Genomic DNA, 22,005 nt, shown 5'->3' on the forward strand with positions numbered 1-22,005 from the left:
TGGTCATGTGATAAAGGTGACAGATCATGTGAGTGAATTATATTCATTGCCTGGCAAAAGTGCAGATCTGTACCTGCCAATATCTCTCTGTAGACAAGACAGCTGCACAGAGCAGTCCATAAGAATTACCCGATTGATGTGAAGGTCAAATCTGGTTGCAAGCAACCTATGATTTAGCAAATAAATTAGCTGCTACTCTTCTGGCTTTCTTTTTCTCCCTAAGAACCTGAATGGATACTGACATCATTCTTATCTAGAATTTCCTGGTTAGCTGAGAGAAAACCAAATTTAAGGTAAGGACAAAATACAGTTATAAAGCAATATATAATAGTAGGTGCTTATAAATTAGAATGCCACCTATTTGATGGAAGAGACCAAAACAGGACAAATGTGGGTTTTTTCCCCCTGCTCTAGGTTTTCTGCTTGCTGACATCCCCAGAGTTTGCAATGTTCTACGGTTTTCTAGATCAAGTAGATAGAAAAACATATGTTGCTAACATTAGGGAACACTGTGTCTATGCTTCTTTAATAGTGACAGTTTGAATCCTTTTTAGTGCATGGGAATCTCCTCTGGCTAAGGATTACTGAGCTGGTGCAGTTTTTCTCACCCAGCTCACTCTGCATATATTTCTTTATTTGTGAATTCTTGTATCTCATCTTTGGCAAGAGACTCTCTATCAATTTCATTAGACTTTAACTTTTAGACCACCATTTACATCCTTGTAGTTGCAATTTTTTAAATAAGCCAGATTACCTAGTCAGTGATCTCCCTGCAGGAGATTGCAGGTCTTGTATCTTACATTTTGAAGGTCCTTTTTTTAAGCTTTACTGCCTCTGAATCCTGAAGTGTCTCTGTTCTCTCCTGCCTACCCTCCTGACTTCTTCGTTGTTTTGTCTAAGGTGCAATTTATCACTGATAAACCTCTTGGCATGTATATATGTATGCTGTATTGAACACTAATGTGGCTTGATATCTAGGTGCCTAAGATTTACCGAAAATGACAAGAATCTGTTTCAACGGGTCAAATGTATTGAACCACAGAGGAATCCTGTGTATATTGTCAGTTTTGCTTTAACTCAAAGAAGGAGACACTTCGAAGTTTTGGGGACTTGCTATGACTTTGTAAAATTGTAACGTTTTTCTTGAGAACAAGGTTGGCCTGTTAGCTGCTTCTTTTTGGTTTCTCATGGAAGTTTGCTGCTCTGCTTGGCATAGGCCCAAAACCGAATACCCACTTAGTTTACACACCACTGCAGGCTCACCTCTGTCAGGGAGGGTGAAGAGACGCTTCATTGTTGGTTGCCCTGCAGCCAAACCTGTTCCTTGCAGGCCTTTGGGTTCTGAAGTTGCAAAGAAATAGATGTGTTTGTATATATGCCATGTGTAAAGGCAGAAGATCAGATGGAACTGATGTTGACCAGACCCTAAGAATACTGCTTAGAATAGTTTGTCCCTTGCTTTTCCTATGCACCTAAGTGTGCAGTGCGCATGGATATATGGCTGGTATACCTGGAAGAACTCCAGTTTCTAGTAGGTAACTTTTTCTCTATAAAATGCTGAAATGGCAAATGAGGCTATTGCACACTGATCCTTTCCAGTTATTGAAAAACAAGCAGTAGAAACAAGTTGGTTTTATTCTCAGTGTGTTTCTTGGCTCTGTTGTCCTGTTGTTTTCTGTTGAGAATAAGAAGGCTGGATTGTTGGCAGGAAAGCTTTCTAAAATAAGTCTGCTAAATTTTGTGTGTGTATATATATAATAAATAAAAATATTAAAATTAAAATATAAATATTGTAAAGTTTTGACTAATCTCATATAGGTATACAAATAGGAGAGACTTGTACATGTTTATTTTGCTAATATAAAAAAGTGTAATTGGAAATTTACCAAGTAATTGGGAAATAAAACTTTCCATAAACAGCTATGTATCTCTGAAGCTATTGTTATTGGAACAATCAGGCGAGTGCTACTTTCATTACTGCAAAAGTAGCTGAGGAGCATGAAGATTTTGCTCTAATTTTAATACACCTCTCCCTAGTCAGAGGGTTAGTCCTGCAGGTAAAACAAAGAGTCTGACTTGTATAGGGTCAGTCCAGCGTAAGTTCTTTGGAAAGGAAGACTCATTCAGTCTTCCATCTCCTCTGTTCAGCACCCTTTAACTCATGGAAGTAATTTAGTTTACCACCTTTCCAAACTAAAATGACCATTGTTTCTTTTAATATCACTGCAGTTGCTGCCACTAAAATGTGCTGGTAAAAGTAACTGAAAGCTTTAAAATGTTGTAATTTTTTAACTTACCACAGAACTTAAGTAACTGGATATGTTTTCAGAAGGGAACTTCAGTATAATGATTTTCTTTTGCTGATTTATTTGGAATGCTCTGTCATTAGTGTCACGCATACTAATAGCATCTGTGGTGTGTGACTTAAAGACAAAGGAAATTATTACCCCACATTAATAGGTTAGAAAGGGAGTGCCACAGAATTCAAGGTGGACTGTACATTGTTCAGTCTGGCACCTTGTTCACCTCCCTGCTCTTTTCTACTTGGAGCTGAAATGAAAAGGTAAGTAAATCGCACTTGTAGTAACAAAATACGAAGACAATTCCTGGAGTAATCACTTTCAGTAACCATGTTTGTAGTCAGTATGTTTTTTTCCCTGTTCTTTTATTGTTTTCTCACAAAGTAAAGATTCTAGAGACAAATCCCAGAAGTTTAGTACCTAACTTGCATTGACCTTTTATTTTTCCATGAGGATTTGGCTCGGAACTGTCACTCGTGCCTTGAAGTCTCTCCTGTACTACTTTAATGGTATCGTCCTGTGTCCATACAAGTTTCAGTGGAAGGGAGAACACTGAATACAGAATCAGGAGTACTCTCAAGTAACAAACTGTGAAGAAACTATGCTGAAATACAGTGTTAATACTTTTTTCTTTTCTGTCTTGTTTCCAGGATGCTACAGTTATCTCCCACCTCATGTCCTTGCTCAGTAGGTCTCGATATACACAAGAATACATATGTCAGATCTTCTCACATTGCTGCAAAGTAAGAAGGAGAATACATGTTCTTTATGCAACTTGTGTTTCTGGCATATAAGAAACTGTGTAAGATGCTACTGCCTTTTGTGGCAGGAACATTAGGACAGCAATGACTGAACTGTTACTGCACTGGATTTGCTGACGGATTTATTTGGGTTGATATATGTTTCTCTACCCTAAAACAAAATATGCAAATAAGTGCTTTTTTTTAATAGGCTGTGTATATATATTTATACCTCTTGGCTGCTAAACAAAGTCAACAGTCTAGGCAAATATCAATTCTCACTATTATCAGTATAAATTTTGGAAGGCTTATTTTTTTCCTCTGGAAGTCTCAAGATAGTGTGAGCATCTCTTTGCAGAGGTCTTGCATCTGCTTTCAAGACAGCTGTTTTAAACCCAGAGAATATTTTCTAAGAGGTACTGCAGGTTGAGAGGCAGAAAAATGCTCTTCTCAGTTGAGCTCTATCAGTTACAGGTTTATCCAGATACATGTTCATTCCTGCTGTATAATGCGATTCTCTTGATATGGGAAAACTAATTTAAAAACAGCAGCAACCCCATCCCTAACACAGAAGTTTTTGTCTTTCCCTCCCCCCTCTCCAATTTTCCACCCGCCACTGTTTTTTTTCTATTATTGTTGCATTTTTTTGGTAGTTAACTGTACCCATGGGTTATGCAGTAACTATATAAAAATAAGTCAGTCTAGGAAATCAGATTTGTACAGCATCTTTCCCTTTTAGAAACAGTTTTAAATTAAAGATCATAGATTGTATTTACCTCGCAGACTAACAGATGAAAAAGTTCCAAAATTTATGAATTTTTAAGTATTTACCTCAAAAAATATCTTTTTACCTTATCACTTACAATGAGTCTTCTGAACTCTGAATTATTCCTTTGTTAAAAATGTATTTTTCCTCTACCTTGGCTGTTATTTATGTACATTCATCCAATTGCATTTCTTCTGTTAAGTGAAACTGAGGACTGAAACCGTAGAGTTATTGTGATGTAAAAATATAACTCAGCTGGTAGTATTTATAGAATTGTTTAAAGAAAACATTAAGACAAAATCCTACACTGGACTGTGGAAGTTCAGATCTATAGCTAATATTGGAAAAAGAATTTAGTATTTTAAGAAGAAAGGGGGCCTGTAGGAAGGATGGGGACAATCTTCTTAGCAAGTCCTGTTGTGACAGGACAAGGACTAATGGTTTTAAACCTTTAGTATAAAAAGAATAGATTTAGACTGGATATAAGGAAGAAATTTTTTACAATGAGGGTGGTCAAGCACTGGAACAGGTTGCCCAGAGAGGTGGTGGAGGCCCCATCCCTGGCAACATTGAAGGTCAGGTTGGATGGGGCTCTGAGCAACCTGATCTGGTTAAAGCTGTCCCTGCTCACTGCAGGGGGGTTGGGCTAGGTGACCTCTAAAGGTCCCTTCCAACCCAAACCATTCTATGATTCTATGAAAAAATGCACCAGGGAGGCATCTCATGTTTAAGTGGCCCTTGCAAGTCTCCTTAATAGGCTGAGTAGCTTGAACAGGTGAAAAATTGGGCCATGTTGGCTTGCAAGAAAAATAGCACAGGACTGATTATAGGGTGGTATAGAAGTCAGTTTATACAGTCCGGGGTTAGCTCTGTAGCAATATAAACCCTGTTGGCTGTGTGAGAACTGCTGAGTAACTTCAGGTAATTAATCCAACATGAAAACAGTTATTGTTATCTTTTTCCAAATGAGTTACTTCCATGTAGCTCCATTAACTCCTGGTGACTTACATATCAAATATATTGTTAACAAAGCAAATGCCCAGTCAATTAACAAGAGTAGAGTAAAGAAGGTCTTAGGAACTCACTATACTGTTTTGAATGCCTCCTCCACCCCCTGCCCCCTAGATCTCTCTCGAACAAATTTTACAGTGAATGTTTTGAAAACTTCAAGTTTTTGGAAAGAAAAAGTTGATTGTGGGAACAGATAGAAACATGAATGCACAAGAAAACTAGGGTGGTGACTATGACTGTTAGGAAATAGTTGCCTTTACAAAATAAACGTTAGCTGCATAGCAAAGAAAAATATTTGAAGTTGAGTAAATAGATAATCACAAATGTTAAATTGATCAAGAACTCATTTCACTTTTGCCCAGGCAAATGCAGGTATTCAGCAAAAATCTAATATGCCCCCTTCTTTCTTCTTTGTTTAGTTCTTGGGTTTCAGGTCTGATTATCAAGGTCAATTACTGTATTTTCAGACATAACAAAATACATCTAATACAGTGAAGCAGAATTTGCGGGGGGGGTGGGGGTCTGATTTATATGGATAGGCAAAGTACGTTCTTATAATTTAGAAAAAAAAACCCCAAAAATACTGAAAGTTTCAGTATTCACTACATTTATAATGGAGACTCCATCTTCCCCCCAAAGGCCATGAGTGAGAGAACCTTTCTAATTTTTTCCTGAAGAAATAAGTTACTATAAGCTTTCATATTTAGGTAAGGTTTAGCATATATTGTAAGAGGTATTGATGCTTTTATTTCTCTTTTTCCTCATCTCAGTAGATTTGTTCATTAAACTAATAGTGATATATCATAGCTCCTACCCTCCTTGTTTTGCATACTGTTCTCTGCTTAGATCTTGTGCATCCATTTTTTCTCTTCCTTGCCAGAGTCTTGTTTGGTTGGGCTTCTCGGGTTTCTTTCTTTCTCGCCTCCTCAAATTTCCCTGGAAAATCTCAGACCTGTTCTTTTGAGCTAGAAAATCCTTAATTCAGGTTCCTATCATATTGCTGCTCTTTTCTGCTTTTATTGCTTACTTTTACTGCTTCTCACTGCATTTTTAGAGTTAAAATTAACTGATGGAAAACACTGACCCTGGAGAAGAGCCGTCCTAAGCAAGGGAAAGTGTTGATTTACAGGGGGAGCAGATGCAGTTCTTAACATATGGAGCCAGGATTCTATCAACATATAAGCAAATAAGCAAACTGAAATCAGGTTGATGTACATGGTATGCTAAAATGCAAGTCAAAATTTACTTTTTAAGATTCTCTCTATCACAGTTGATTTGTTTCCAGAGAAAGTGATGTGATTAGGTAAGCTTTACTATTTTAATGGTCAAATTAAAAAGATAAGGTATGCATTTGGAAACACGTGGTTGTATGAATAATTTGAAAAGATAGTTCTGGAACTTACATTTGAATGTGGTGACATCTCTGCGTTAAGTAATAATTTCACCACCAGTTGAAAATTAAAATCTTGTGTCTGAGAAAGATCCAGCATAAAGCCTGTAATCAAGGCAGCTTCCTCCCAAGCCCGTTCTGAGAACATTTTCTTATGTGATATTAGGCCTCATGATGGATTCCTGAACTAAGGTACATTTGCATTTAGATACCTGCTTTTAAAATTTCAGTAAGGAATGAATTGTTACATTGTTCTATCCTACTGCTTTCTTGAAATGGACATTTTATGATTGGAAAACATGCAAGGACTGTGATTTCTATTCCTGAAATATGTCGTTCAATCATATTTGGAGAAAAAGATCATTGTAATAGGACCGGCTTCTGGAACTCTGTCAGTATAACCAAAGAGAAACAAAAGCAAAAGGCCTTGCTATTAAATTGGTGCCTGAGCTGCTTGGAATTAGGAAGGAATTATATTCTCAAGTTTTCACATTTATATTTGAAGCTGTCCCTATTTATGGATTAGTGCTTAACCTGATAGTGTGTTAAATAAGCTGGATTGGTGTGTGCAAACACAATGTGTACAGATTGGATATTTTCATGTACATCTAGTTATGCAACTAAGAATACACCCAAGTGTTACCTCTGTACTTGCATTTGTCTTGTTTGCACAGAATTTACCATCTGCATCTCACTGAAAAATCACTAATACTTATGAATTACTAAAGCTGTTTAGGTCAATATGATTTATTTTACTTTAAGTTCATTCATTTTTTTCACATATTTTAATATCTGTTCTTCAGCTTCAACACTGGCATAGCTGCGGCTTTAAATCATTGCCTCAGCCACTTCTGTGTGCCAATGTAAGTTGTTTTCGTACTTCAACCATGCTGTTTTAATTGCATTTTTTGGTAGAAAGCTTTTGGTGGCAGTAGCAGCTGAAGCATCTCTTAAAGCACCAGATATGTTACCTCTAAAAGTAATTTTATGCTTTTTTTTTCTTAGAGGTAAGGGATGTTCTAAAAATAAACGAAAAAAATTCTGTATTTTGAATATAAGAGGTAGCTGATTTCAGCTGTATCTCAAATGTGAGAATAAAACATCGCATACTAGGGTGTATAGATGTGCCCATAAACTCAGCTGGGTTTGAACAAAAGATTAAGGAGTGAAGATACTTTCTTCACTTGCAGATAAGTCAAGAAAATGCATTGAGGTATGATTAATGCTGCGACATTCTAAAAGCTGAATTTAAATTGCGCATGGTCTGTGCTTAATGCAAAGATGACTAGAGTAATGAATCTACTTCTGAAGAGATGTTTGTAAGTCACAGATCAGATTTCACAAGAGACTGTTGAGGCTTGCAGGCCCCACTGAGATTTCATGTTGTTTTTTCCAACCTTGTCAAGCCTTGTCATACTACAGAAGTTCTGAGACCTTTCTAGTGCAAAATTTAGTATTTGTGTTTCATTCCAAATGCTTTTTAAATCTTGGAAAAACATTGACATATCAGCCATTGTCGACTTAGATCTTGAAGTCCATAAATGGGGGATGGCTGACTAGATTTATGGCTAAACATGTTTGAAACTAAAATAATCTGTAGGAGGAAAATATGAATCTGTTCTCAAAGCACTGTCATATTCTGTCTGGAAATGGTTTCAGAATTAATTCACTCTCTTCTGAAGTTAGAGTTGTTGAAAATGCTTGATATTACCAGTGAAGAAGACATTAGTAACTGGGGATCTTTTCTATGGTTTGTAGAGAAAATCAGGAGCTTTCAGTTGTTTCCAATATGAAGAATAGGAACATAAGTAGTCTATCCATGTTTCTTCGCTTGTGAAAACTAATTTAGTTGCCTATTGAAGACGAGTGGAAATGATTACCGGAAAGGACAAATGCTATATAAATAAGAGTTGGACTTCCTTATTTTTTTTTGAAAAAAATTGGTATGCCAACTGATTACAAAGTAAATGTTAATAAATCTACCTTTAATGCTTAACAATAAGTTGCAGATACTGGAAACCTCTTACATATTTAAAAAAAAAAAAAAATATCATGTTTTATGTTTTCCTTTGAAGGGTCCAGATCACCAGACAATCTTATTTAACCATGGAGCTGTTCAGAATATCGCACATCTGTTAGTGTCCACCTCCTACAAAGTAAGACCTTAAAATTATTCGGTGTTTTACATATATTTATGAAAGGGATCCAAATGAAGATTATAAAAACTATGCGTATGCATATGAACTAGAACTGTAAACAGGTATACTGTATATTTCTAGAACAACAGTTGTTTTTATTTGCTGTATGGATTTCTGTGAAAATGAGACCTATTTTTTTGGAGTGCTCTGTAAAATTAAAACACCATTAATTAAAACAGAGCTGGCTTCATTGATCCAAAGGAGAACAGTCACTTAGCAACCTAATAAAAATGGTCCAATTTGTTGAAAAATCAATGAGAAAAAGAAATTAAACTGAAGAGAAACCAATGTGAGCTGTCCTAAACAGAAGTCATACCTGTGAAAACATGGACATAGCACCAGGTACCTGTATTTTGTGCTCACTGAATCTCCTGAGTCTCAGCTCCATCCTCTGTTACATTTTGGAAGTCCATCCTGGACTACCTAAAGTACCAGCTCTGGGGAAGAGCATCATACTCTACCTGTAACTTGGTGGCAAGGAGGGTCAAATAGCTCTTTCCAGTCTAAGGCCAAAATTTCAAATACTGAGCACAGCCTTAGGAGTCTGCTGTAGATTACTTAATAAAATGTTCGAGTGCATATAATGTTTTCTGAGGCTTTTTTTTTAGTTTGTTTTTTTGAGGGCTAACAGGTGTCTGCTATGCAAATGATTTTGAAATCTGTCTGAAGCCGATCCTATGATCTCTAAGCATGGACTTTCTTATGAAGATATCAATTTATCCCCCTTCCCCCAAAAAAGTATGAATGTCATAATTCTGAAAAGAAGCAGCACTTCAAGTATCCAAATTTATCTTTAGTTATTTTTATTACAGTATCTAATACAAATATCTCATATGTTATGCCATTTTTATCTTATTGAAAATATGCTATTCACTGGTTGATTGAGACTAGATGAGATAATTGTGCTTGTCTGTTTTGATCTCCTGCCTAATGCAGAACATTCTTAATAATCAAAGTATCTTTCAGCAGGAAAATCAGTCTTTAAATGAGAATTTCAAGTGAAGGGAAATTTGGTGCTCTGTTCCAGGGTCTTGTTGTGGTGCTTTTTGTTTGGTTTGGGGTTTTTTTTTTTTTTTATAAATCTAGTAGGAAGTCTGTGGTCTTCTATATTTTGTTAGACTGATAAACTTCTGTTTTCTGTCTTTCTGTACTAATTAGTTTTCACCATCATCAAGCAACATTTTGCTCTTTCTCCTGTTAGCTGACCTTTTTTTACCCTTTATCATAAGGTGAATTTTCCAAACTATGTTTGGCTTGGAACATTTTCTAATGGCTTTGAACCCCCTAATTTTTTCAAAGAGCTACTTTAAAATAAAGAAATTGGAGCAAGGCAAAGTTTTCAAGTTGCTTTTTCACCAACAAGATACATGTAGTGTTGCATTAAAATATATATATTTAGTCCTACCTTACTGGAGAGGTGTATAAAGTATTCTTCATTTCCTCCTTTGCCAGTTTGGTCAGGCCTTTACATTCCAGGTGTATGTACTGAACTGCTTTTTATTGCTCTTCATACACTTTCCTGTGTTAATACTCCTGGGGTTAACAGCTTCATTGTGGTCTTAGCTGCTTTCTTAGCGTTCTGCAGTAATTAGACATTCTTAGACTTTTAATGTAACTGAAACATTTTTGTAGGATACCAGACACCTCATTCTCATACTTCTCTGTCCAGTTTCTTAATATTCAACCAAATAAGAACAGGAAAAGACAGCATTTAAAAATTTTGCCTGTTTTTCAATACTTACAGTAAAGGCCAGCAAGGTATCTCAGATGATTTAGGCAATAGGACCGCATCGATAAACAGCAGAAAACCTCAAAATGGGATTTCAATCCCCCAGAGAAGAGTTTGTCTAGGTCTGCCAAGAGAATTGCCCATTATTTTTCATTAAATCTCTTCCTTTGGTTTTGGGATTGTCCCATAGCCAGCTGATTCTACAAGTATCTTTCCCATGTGTTATATCATTACAAGTGTGCATCTTCACCACTGGTGAGATGTCTAACACAAAGGGACTACAGCTTTTACAGCGGCATTACAGATAATGGTTTCAAGACCATATTTACGTATTGGTTCCCAAGTGATTGTGTTCCCTGTTTCTCATGTAACTACGGAACTAATTGCCCTTAAGTAGACATTTCTAGCAAAAGAAGTAGTCATCATAGTAATTTCAATAGCTTTACTTAATAGCACAACATTATATAAAATAGTTAGCATCTAGCTAGACTTCAGTTGTTCTCATTAGAACCTTTATACCCCTGCCCCTGACTTCCTTCTGGCAAGAATACAGCTCTTGGGCTGTGGGTTTGACGTTTTTCAGTGCTTTTTCGATACACAATCTCTGCTTTCTGTTGCTTTGAAGTATACACTGCATTCATTAGATTGTCTGAAAAGTAAATGGAACAAAAGTACCTGGCTTTTGTTCTGAAGCCAGGTAGCCTGCTATCTGTTCCTCCTGACTAAGACTTCACTACTACGAGTGAGAAGAGATCTTACCATGGCTGTGATTAGTTATCATAAAATTAATGCACAAAAGTGTGATTGTCTTTGCTGTTTGTTGTCTACCCTTGGACTTCCATGTTTCTAAGACGTTTTGTCGAGGAGGGTGGGATAGGCCCAAACCTAACTTGCAGTAAGTGCTTTCTGCAGTGATGGGATTCTTTAGGTCAAAATCTTGTTCCTTTTGCTTTGTTTTCACACTAAGAATGTGGTAACAGAAACATGGAAAGGCATGGACACAGTTTAAATATATGCAACTGTAGAAGGTGAAGTTGAAGACTAATACCTGAACTAAATAAGATTCTTCATCTGGGAAGATGATAATGGTTGGTCTTCTGTCGTGGTTTAGCCCCAGCCGCAACTAAGCACCATCCAATGGGATGGGGGAGAGAATCGGAGGAGTAAGAGTGAGAAACACTCCTGGGTTGAGATAAGAACAGTTTAATAATTGAAATAAAGTAAAATAGTAATGATAATAACAATAAGTAACAATAATAATAATATACAAAGCAAGTGATGCACAATGCAATTGCTCACCACCTGCCAAACGATATCCAGCCAGTTCCCGAGCAGCGATCGCTGCTCCCCGGCCAACCCCCCTCCCCCCGGGTTATATACTGAACATGATGTCATATGGTATGGAATAGCGCTTTGGGCAGTTTGGATCAACTATTCTGGCTGTGCCCCCTCCCAGTTTCTTGTGCACCTGGCAGAGCATGGGAAGCTGAAAAGTCTTTGACTAGCATAAGCATTACTTAGCAACAACTAAAACATCAGTGTGTTACCAACATTCTTCTCCTACTAAATCCAAAACACAGCACTATGCCAGCTACTAGGAAGAAAATTAACTCTATCCCAGCCGAAACCAGGACATCTTCCCTGTGTCAAAAAAGAGGGTATAAAGACTTCATAGCCTAGCATGACTAGGCAACCATGAAATACTGTTCAGTTAAGCCAAGACATGGTTTTGGACTGGAGGAGGAAGATCCAGCATGAAGAAATTTGTGAATCCTTTTTGTACAGGTGATACCTGAGGCTGTGTAATGGCTGTAAAACTTATGGCATATATTTGTTTTAAGATCAGTTTGGAATCACTTCAACTGGATGGTTTTCTTTAGATATTTTATTAAACTCACCTTTAAAGGCTTCTGAAATATAAATCTCAACGACATGTGTTTCATTTCTGATTCTCTTATGTATTTATAAGTCCTGGAAAGAAGCAGTACTATTGTTATGATACTTCCTTTCTTTTGTTATTGTTTGCACATTTGTCAGGCATCACAAGTAAGACCAGTATTTCTGCCTGTCTGGTTCCCAAGTTTTATCCTCGCTTGTCTTTTTCACAAATAGTTCACAACATACCCTATAGAAGGATAATTCCAACAGGGAGATCACAGGAGTCAAGGTGTGAGTTAGATGTTTCCATCTGCCTTTTATTCATCATCTACATTTCTTATTTGATTATGCAGAGTTATTTTCTACAAGCCTATACAGCAGTATAGACTAATTTTGCTTTTAAGTTTGCGTTTACATTTATACCTCATCTGTGTTATGTTTTTACACAGGTTCGAATGCAAGCATTGAAATGCTTCTCAGTTCTAGCCTTTGAAAACCCACAGGTATCAATGACTCTTGTAAATGGTATGTATAATGCTGTTGTTGCTTATTTGACACTCATTTTATTGACTGGCTGAATTAGAATTACTTGAAGTTCTCTTTCATTGCTTGCAGTGTCCGTTGATGGAGAATTGTTACCGCAAATTTTTGTGAAGATGTTACAAAGGGACAAGCCTATTGAAATGCAGCTTACATCAGCCAAATGGTAATTTTTGGCAGGAATTGGAATGAAATAGTATGCAATGTAATGCTTACTTTTTAACTGTTCCCTTTTTGCTTGTTGCAAAGTAGTATGTGATCTAAAATCTTAGGAATAATTATAGATATTTGCATTATCTAAATCCTTCAAGAAGTGGTTCTCGCCAAATAATCTTTATAGCAAAACTCTTACTCTTTGCTGTACATAAACAGGAAAAAATGTTGCTGGGCAGCAGTTTAGTCAGGAATACATATTCAGACATATGGATTTTCATAAGCTGAACTGCAGTTTTCACAAGTCACTTGGATTTTATGAGATGTTTTACTTTGAATAGGCTATGGTCAATCATATGTCCTTACAGAGTATAATACTGAACTATCATGTGATACAAGTTAATGTCATTGTTGCACCACTGTTCAGAGGACTCACTCAGGTGACTGGGGCTGTGGTGTGTTGAGAACTGTATGCACTAAGATGATGAGAGAGCAGAGCTAGTCCCTCTTCCCATCTGTTTTAGTTAAAACAGATTATTCTTTAGGCTTCATGTGCTCGTACAGCAGAATTAATGTTATTAATTAATTTTATCATTCAAATCAAACTTTCCCTTCTGGTATGGGCACATTTCTGTGTTCATATTCATAATGACTTTCCACCCTGTGACAAAATGTGACCAAGTTCTGTAACAGCAACACTAGGGTTATACTTACTTCATAAGCTGGGAACTGACTCCCTTTAAGACCCTTTTCCTTTTGTTGTGTTGATAATAATGGAATAAATGACTTTGGGGGGTTAAAGAGATAAAATTACCCATCACTATGAATTAGTAAAATCACATGTAACTCAACAGTTTGGTCACTGGTGTATTGTTTGATTATTCTTTTAGATTTTGATGGCTTATTTTTGACTGTAATCAGTGAGTTCTCTGATTCAGTTCACCAAACAATTTCACTGACACTTGTCTTGGTGCAGGGTCTTGAGATTCTGGGTGAGGAACCGATGGGGTAGGTAGCATGGCCTCTTTTGTAGTGTTGCCAGGTACCCATTCATGAAAGCAGTTATAATGACAGGTATGCCTGTGGGGGTTGTCTGTGGAAGGTAATCCTACTCCATGTGGGAGGTCTGTCTGGGGACCTCCTACGCTCCCTTCGAACTGCAATTGGTCTATACAATCTGGTTTTACAGGTTTGTTAGGTAGCTTTTTAGTGAAGAAGGCAAGTTAAACTAACTGTGTTGTAGCAGTCTCAGTTCTGATTGATTTACGTGTTTCTTTGAGAATTCAGAGAATACATAGAGAATTTAGTATTACAATTTTTTTTTAACTGATCTCAAGATATAAGGCAGTTGATAAGTCATGAAAGCAGGCTGGAGTTAGAATTGTTCTGGCTCTGGACTGCCTCCTTGCTCTGGGATGAACACTCCCAGGTCTGTTGGTGTTCTTTGCTGATCTGCTTCACATTGGAAGGAGTTGGGTAGACAATCCCATCTTTTGCTGTTGCTTTGCAGTACTTTGTCTCAAGTGGACCTTTGGAAGCATGGAAGAGAATGATGCAGTGAAAAGCAAAAAAGAAACTTGCAGGAGAATAGAAGACAAGGCAGTATCTTGAGTTTCAGACTGGGTTTCTAATTAGTCCACAGACAGTTGTCCTCCTTAGTAGGGCACTCACGGACTCAGTTTCACGACAGTCCTGGAGGCTCGCAAAGACCTGCTGGCTTTTCTCCTATAAGTCCATTCCCTGCTTGATTGCCTCGAAATCAGACTCTCTCTCCTTTCTTTTTCTCTAATGAGAGTAGTAGGTGAAATTGTCATAGGTCGTCTTTTTTTTTGGCTTCTAAATTAGACCACTCCTGCCTTGCCAGCTTTGGTCAATTAATCTGCAGCTCCTCTCTGATTTATTAGTAGAGTCCTTGGAATGCAGATGTAAAAGGGGTTTTTTATGCATTTGTGAAGCCTTTTGTTAAATTTCTATTTGAATCCAGACTGGCATACAGGGCTTTCTTAAGAATTTTCCTTTATTTTTCAACAATTTAAGTAGCCCTGGAAGACCTAAGTTAATACCTTTTGATTAAAATGGAGTAAGGATCCGTCACTTGAGCAGTAGTGTTGGCACAGAGGGAAGAGCAGTAAGCCTCTTGGGAGACTGATTTGCAGCTACAAGTGGAGCAGTAACCTTTTCTACTAAAATTACCGGAATTGGCTTAGCTAGAAGCTAAGCCAAGCCTATTTTACTTGAAGGAAAAATACTTTAGACTTATTTCATGTTTGAAATAGAGCTACTTTGTCTGGCAAATAGGCTCTAGCTGGACTAAATGGCAACTGCAAGACGGGTGCTTTCCTCCTGACTGTTCAGGTGTAAAAATTAGTATTTCCTGCTGTCAGCTGCAAGGCTTGGGCAATACAAGTTTATAAAATGATCTCTATGCTAACAGTCAAGTCTTATCTTTTCATTTATAAGAAATAATATATAAAAAGGGGATGAGGATTGTTTAGCCTGGAGAAGAGGAGGCAGAGGGGAGACGTTATCGCTCTCTACAACTACCTGAAAGGAGGTTGTACTGAGGTGGGTGTTGGGCTCTTCTCCCAAGTAACAAGTGATAGGACGAGAGGAAATGGCCTTAAGCTGCACCAGGGGAGGTTTAGGTTGGATATCAGGAAAAATTTCTTCACGGAAAGGGTAGTCAAGCATTGGAATAGGCTGCCCAGAGAGGTGGTGGAGTCACCATCCGTGGAAGTGTTCAAAAACCAGGTAGACGTGGCACTTGGAGACATGGTTTAGTGGGCATGGTGGTGTTGGGTTGATGGTTGGACTGATGATCTTAGAGATCCTTTCCAACCTTAATGATTCTATTCTAGTTTTACTTTCATTAAAAAGTAATCCAGCCACCAAGCCAGGAAACATGAGATTAATTATTACTCTACCCTTAATTGGTTTAGTGGTAGACTTGGTAGTGTTAGGTTAATGGTTGGAGTGGATGATCTTAAAGGTCTTTTCCAACCTAAGCAATTCTATGATTCTAAAAGACTTTTGATTATGGGGTTTTAGCTATATCTGTCACTGGTAGGTGTTTGGAACAGGATCAATGATGTTACCTTCCAAGAGGTGAAAGAACTCTCTTTAGGTAATTGGAAAGAGCTCAGGAATGCAGTGAAACATGATACGGTTACAGTATGTTAGCATTTTACTGCTCCTTAGCTGAGCAATTATAATTGACCCTATGTACCCATGTAGCCTGCCCAACTGAGAGTTGAAACATGCTAGTTTTAAGTCACCTTCACTGAAATTCAGTCATTCTTTTAGCCTCAGCTGTGGCACGATGAAAGCCAGTTACAATGGCTTAGTTCAAAAGGTAAACCAAAAGACTGTTCCTGCACTGAATGCAGAGCAGTTATCCTCCAGCTTCATTCTGCTTCCTTGTAGCAAAGCAGGTAAAAAGTATAAACCACTTAAATGTAAACCACTTTTATTGGTGGGTGAACTGCTTTGCATTTCTGGTAGCTTGGAGCACATGTACAGGTAGATTAACAGAGCAACTTACGCATTTGTCTGATGTTGTGTGTCAGCATTGTAGTTTGAGACCTTGGAGTTGTCATATCCACTAAGAAGTTGTTGCACAAAGAACAAATGCTGGCTTGGTTCAGTGTCAGAGACTTAATTGGGCAAGGATGTGCTTATTCCAGCAGAGTGTTAAGACACACCTGCGGACAAGCATCACAACGATGCCGCATCTCCTAGGCTAATGCAAAGCTTGAACGGTTTCCGACTGAGCTGTCAGGCTATCAACCTTATATTGATTCTCTCCTGATTGTTTTAAGTGCTTGCCCATTCTCTTTGCAGCAAAGGACAGGTCTAGGTATATTGCTCCTTTATGTTAATGTAAATTGTTCATTCTGGTTTTTTTTGGTAAAAGACGTTTGTGGATCAATCCAGTTTGAGTTAGACCTTTTTTGACCAGTGTGTAGTGTATATATTGATTGGTGCTCCAGCAAGATGTCCTGTGCTAGAAATCTGCTTAAAAGTGTGTCTGTAGTAGTTTGTTCGTGTGCCCAAGTCTAGTAAGCACAAATGTTTTGAAATCAGTGGTAGAACAAAGAGGAGTACGTTTCAGTAGTACAGTTGGTTGTTCTACAATGTCTTACTTAAGTGCATAAAAAAACAATGATAGGTGAATGTATGTTTTATTACGTTGTTACAGCCTTACTTCCATGTGCAGAGCTGGAGCAATACGGACAGATGATTCCTGCATCATTCTTAAGGTGAGCTGGTTATACAGTTTTCTGTTTAAAATGTTCTTCTCATATAGGGCTATCTGTTTTTTATTTGTCTGGTATAAAAAGTAGCACAAAAACTGTTACACTGAAGATTTCAAAGCACCAAGTTCTGATTTTTATTTGAAACATTAGTTCCCTAATTTCCCTTTGTGTCTTCAAGCATTTATAGTGATGTGGCTTTTTAAAGAAGTTTTAAGTAAAGAATCGTACTAAAAGGTCAATATCCAGGAATAAATATTCCTAAATATTCCAGAGTTTGACACACATCCATTTGAGGTTTGTAATCATTTCAGTAACCATTTGTAAGTAACATGGAAACAACATTACTGCCTTGGTCTCTGTATATGAACAGGCACCTGTTTGTCTTTCAATAGCTTGTTTCACAAGACTACAGTCAGAATACTTGCACAATCTATACATGGAGTGTGTCACAAGCAGATGATTTCTCAGGTTTCACAATGTTTTTGTAGATTTGTCTGCTTCATACTTTGGCTAGGGAAATTTGTTATTAAAACAAAAAAGAAACTGTCATGCTGAAATACTGGATTTGATTTTTATACTGCATGGGACTTTATAAGGAAATTCAGTAAAGGAAACTTCATTAAATACCATAGGAGTGTAATCTCTTTCTTAGTAGTCACACTTCTAAAGCTAGTCCAAAGGGGAAAGAAAAGAAAAAAAGAAAAACAAAAAAACCCAAAACTGTTGATGAGCAAGTATATCAGCCAGAGATCAGATAATACTAACACTGCTTGTTTCTCCATGAGATATGGAAGTATTACTGTAATACTGCAATAAGACACAGGTTTGCTTTCTTTGATATTTACTTAGCAGTCTGGCAGACTCCAAAGCTTTTAGTATGCTTATGGCATCCTTCATTCCAGAGAATAACACATAGGACTTCAGGAAATGCGGTTTAAATGCCTGAAAAAATAATTTTTTCCCCATATGTGTCCCTATACTGAGATTGAGCAGATGACATGTTCTTGGAATGAGTCTAGCAAGTGAAGGGTCTAATCAGCAAAAGCAGTCATTGTCAGGATTTGGTGGTGCGTGATCTGAGACCCAGTAACTTTTTACGGGAGTAGTTTTTCTTCAGCTGTGAAGGCCCCTCTGTGGTGTTCAGATCCTCTCATGAACAGACAGCTAGTAAGTGTATGAGTGACCATAGTGTGTGCTGAAAGTCCATGGCACTGCAGATAGCTGTGTGTACTGCTTAAAGTACCAAATACTTCTCACCACCAAAGGCTGCTGATTAGTATCTGCTCACTGTGTTCTGTTGGAAACGCCTGATGGCTCCTGCAAGCTTACATTTTAAACTGGAGAACTGTCACCAGAGTGTCAAGAACTGTCCCTAAGTCCTACTTTTTAGTAATGCTGGGGAAAGTGTAGGTTGTATGTAAGATAGTGGAATAAGAAAGCATATTCCTTCCATTCAGTGTCCATGGCAGTAGACTCTTGCATATCTACAGCTTTTGTTAGTAGGATTTTGGTATCCATCATCCCAGGTAATGACAGATGAAAAATCCATATGTTGGCTGAGACAAAGGCCCATCCCTCCTGTCTTTTACACAAGAAAGTCCAAAATACAATTCATTCCAGTGTTGTGGTGTTGATAGTGGCATCTGTTCTGCACAGACATCTGGTCTTACAGCAAGTAAAGAAGCCAAGCTGCGTCTCTCTCCCTCATTCTCCGACTTAGCTTTTTTCCAAATTGATGCTCCAATTCCCTGATCTCTTGTCTTTCTCCTTACAACACCTGCAAACTGAGGGCTACAGTTCCATGCTCCCAACCTGTCTCGCTCCTGCAAACCTCATTCTTCTTTTGAATACTTCTTCCCTTCAGAAATCCCCCACTGTCTGCTTAACCCTGGGCTATGTCCTGGTTAGGACGTGTGGGTTCCAGAACTGTTCTGCTCTGGGGAGAAGAAATGGAGGACTGTTGCTGTAGGCAAAGGCAGGTTATTGCCGATAGCTGACTGCTAAGTGCGTGGAACTACGCATGCTCTGCCACGTGGGCCGAATGGATAACTGTAGTCCTTTCAGACCATTGTGAACTGATTTGCTTGCCAGCCTACAGCAATAGGAGCACTTTCTTTCTCATGGAAGCTGCTTCTGTGCAAATAAACATTTTAAACTTTGGACTAAAATTTGGTGTAATACTTGAGAGTAGACAAACGAGAGGACAGAAGGAAGGCATGGAACCTTGCCCTCTTGTTCAAACAACTCATATAATTACTTCTTTTCCTCTGGGGTCACTCCTGGAGCTCATAGTTTTAAGGTAACACACTGTCTCAGTCTGTGGTAAATCCAGTCACCTGACCTCTGCTGAACTAGAACAAAGGAATGCCCTTTTTAGTTTTCAGAAGTTATTGATGAGAATTTTGACCCTTTACTATCAAACTTTCTTCAGTTGGAGGACAGTCAGGGATATGTGTTTCCAAAAGGGTTTTGGTTTGTTTTCATTGCTCAGTTTGAATAGTGAGTTGGCCTGTAACATGTGAAAAAATAAAATCAGTTGGGGTGGGGGAAGGTGGAGGAGGCTGATAAATAATGGATTTGCTTGGAAGGGAAATTATTTCTCTGAATTCCTAATAATGAAAGTGACCATTTGTCCAGATAACCCTGATGCATCCCAGCGATACCATGTGAATCAAGTATTCCACCTTTATAGTCCATTTTCAGACTTTTATCTGCTGGCAAGAAAAAGCCAGGTGTGCTTTGTGGCTCTTCATCTTACACGTCTACTACAGTCTCCTACTCCTGTGCATTAATTACGTTGCAGTGACCCATAGGTCTAATGGAACAGTTAAAATACGTCCTTCAGAATTCTTGATTTTGCTTAATTTTAAGCTGATGGAATTGCTAAAAGTGGAAAGGTATGATATTTGTGTTTCTTGGGTGTTTGCAGCCAGTGACTTAACAATATCTAGCTCTTGAGTTCCAAGAAATAGCTCATTTCAGGCCATTTGACCTTGGAAAGAATTGGGAAGTACAGTATTTTCGTGGTTTAGGCATGGAATTCCACTTCTTTCTTAGTCAACCTGAATGTCATTTTTTGAGAGCTTGTGTTCAGCTTTTATGAGTTTGTTTATGCCATTCTCAGTTTTTGATGTACCTTATGCCAGCTTGGTAATTGAAACTAGTGACATTTAATCATTATGGTGCAGTTCTGAATTCTACAGATTTAAAAGTATAACAATATGCCTGAAGGCTTTAAAGCAAACTTGGAACAAACTTGCAGAGGTCCTAGAAATCTCACTTTTGGAATGAGATGATTTCTGAGGGCTGCTTAAGTTTACCAACCCTCAGCAGCTGTCTTCTCTTTAAAAGAGTTCTACCTAACTTCCTAAGGAAGCAGAAGGTCCTTAGGTGTGTCTGTGCTATTAGAACCAGTTTTCAACTGTTCACGCTTAAAGTCTTACCTGATGTTGTAAGTGACAGATATGCAGAGAGGAGGTGCTTTGGCTTTCTGGATTAGGTGCAGGATTAGATGGTAATCCTAATTAGATGGTAGCATCTACTTTTTAAATAAATGTAGGGAAGTCCTGTAACTCTGCTTCCTTACCTGTGGAATGGATATATTTATCTATTTAATCATTTGAGCAGTCAATGGATAAATGTTATTTCAGGTCCCCAAAAACATGACTCTGAGATGTTTTCTACTAGCATAATTCTGTTGAAGTCAGTGGAGTAATGCAAGCAAAAACCTTGATATTATTTTCATACTACTGTTTGGTGAGGCTTGAGTGAACAGAGTCCCAACCATTGGAGGACTGGTCTTTCCAGAGTTAAGTGCCTTTCACTGAGCTTCAGGTAAAGAAAGATTTGATTGGTTTTAATATTTAAAGTAGAGAAAGTATGACAAAAGTGTTGCCATGTGACTGTAACCAAGGTAGGGGGGTATGTCAGGGTAAGGCAGAATGGACCTGGATTCCAAATGGACTTCATTTCTGGTTGACCAAATATACTACTTAAGAGTAGTCCTCCCTTCCCTACTACTCCTAGCAGCCAGCATGGGTCAAGGAAGCCCTGAGATTATTTTTGACTGTATTGTCCTTAGTCAATCCTAGATCACAGAAGGGCAGGAGGCGTCAAGTATGTCTTGAGGGCAGCTTGGGTGCTTTTGGTTCTTGTGTGTAGTAAGAATAAACCTGTGCAAATATTAACTTTTTTTTTTTTTTAGCTTTTGTGAAACTTTGACCATGGTCACTTCTGAACATTGCATTCACACAGACTAATTTTTACTACATGAGAAGCTGGTTGAAAGTAGCCTACTGTATACTTAGTAATGCCTGAACAATTTCTCTGTGTTTGTAGTCTTTAAAACCACTAAAACCTTTTTGTCTAAAGGTACCGATCTAAAGAACATTGTCGACAATTGCTCTAGGATAGCTCTTTGATTTTTTGTGAGCTTCTTTATGAACGTAGCTGCACTAAACAATGATGGGTTTTTACCTTTTGTTTTGTTTTTTTTAACTTTTCAGACTCTGCCATGTTTGGTTCGAATGTGTAGTAAGGAAAGACTGCTGGAGGAGCGAGTGGAAGGAGCAGAAACACTGGCCTATTTGATTGAAACAGATGTGGAGCTCCAGAGAATTGCCAGCATTACCGACCACCTCATTGTCATGCTTGCTGACTACTTCAAGTATCCCAGCTCAGTGAGTGCAATCACTGATATCAAGAGGGTATGTTTCCTTACCCAGTTCTGAAGCTTTGAAAAATGTGCAAAAGCAATAGTAAATGGGCTCAGGATTTTTTTTTTTTAATTCTATTTAAACCTTATGTCTGAGTTCCTCAATAGAAAGGTGACCAGAGGTCCAGTAGGACTTGATTCCTGATGCATATAGTCCCCAAGTCTTTGCTCACTCACTGCTTTTTCTGGAGTCTATATGATCCAAACTAAAATTGTTGTGTATATCTGGACTCCCCATCCTGTAAGAAGGATGCTGCCATTCTTCTGTGGCAAAGATAGAGAGGTGAGCTATGGGTAGTTTAATATAGCTTCACCGTACAAGTTTCATGA

The 22,005-nt window shown here is 38.0% G+C and overlaps 1 protein-coding gene across 8 annotated transcripts in view; it reads left to right on the top strand.

Moving 5' to 3' along the window:
- Positions 1 to 22,005, top strand: part of ARMC8 (armadillo repeat containing 8) — a 77,215-nt gene that overhangs the window by 35,981 nt on the left and 19,229 nt on the right. For 4 of the 8 annotated variants that reach the window (XR_012831336.1, XM_075717100.1, XM_075717102.1 and 1 more), the window contains 7 exons: positions 2,951 to 3,043; positions 7,011 to 7,070; positions 8,283 to 8,363; positions 12,462 to 12,537; positions 12,628 to 12,718; positions 16,904 to 16,964; positions 21,467 to 21,667. Coding sequence is in view for 7 of the 8 variants with exons in the window: in XM_075717100.1 (XP_075573215.1) it covers positions 2,951 to 3,043; positions 7,011 to 7,070; positions 8,283 to 8,363; positions 12,462 to 12,537; positions 12,628 to 12,718; positions 16,904 to 16,964; positions 21,467 to 21,667 (663 nt within the window). In the remaining variant the exon portion in view is untranslated. The remainder of the gene's footprint in view (positions 1 to 2,950; positions 3,044 to 7,010; positions 7,071 to 8,282; positions 8,364 to 12,461; positions 12,538 to 12,627; positions 12,719 to 16,903; positions 16,965 to 21,466; positions 21,668 to 22,005) is intronic. The other 4 variants (XM_075717101.1, XM_075717107.1, XM_075717104.1 and 1 more) reach the window with 4 other exon arrangements.

This window comes from Pelecanus crispus, chromosome 9 (genome assembly GCF_030463565.1).
Source record: "Pelecanus crispus isolate bPelCri1 chromosome 9, bPelCri1.pri, whole genome shotgun sequence".
Lineage (NCBI taxonomy): Eukaryota > Metazoa > Chordata > Aves > Pelecaniformes > Pelecanidae > Pelecanus > Pelecanus crispus.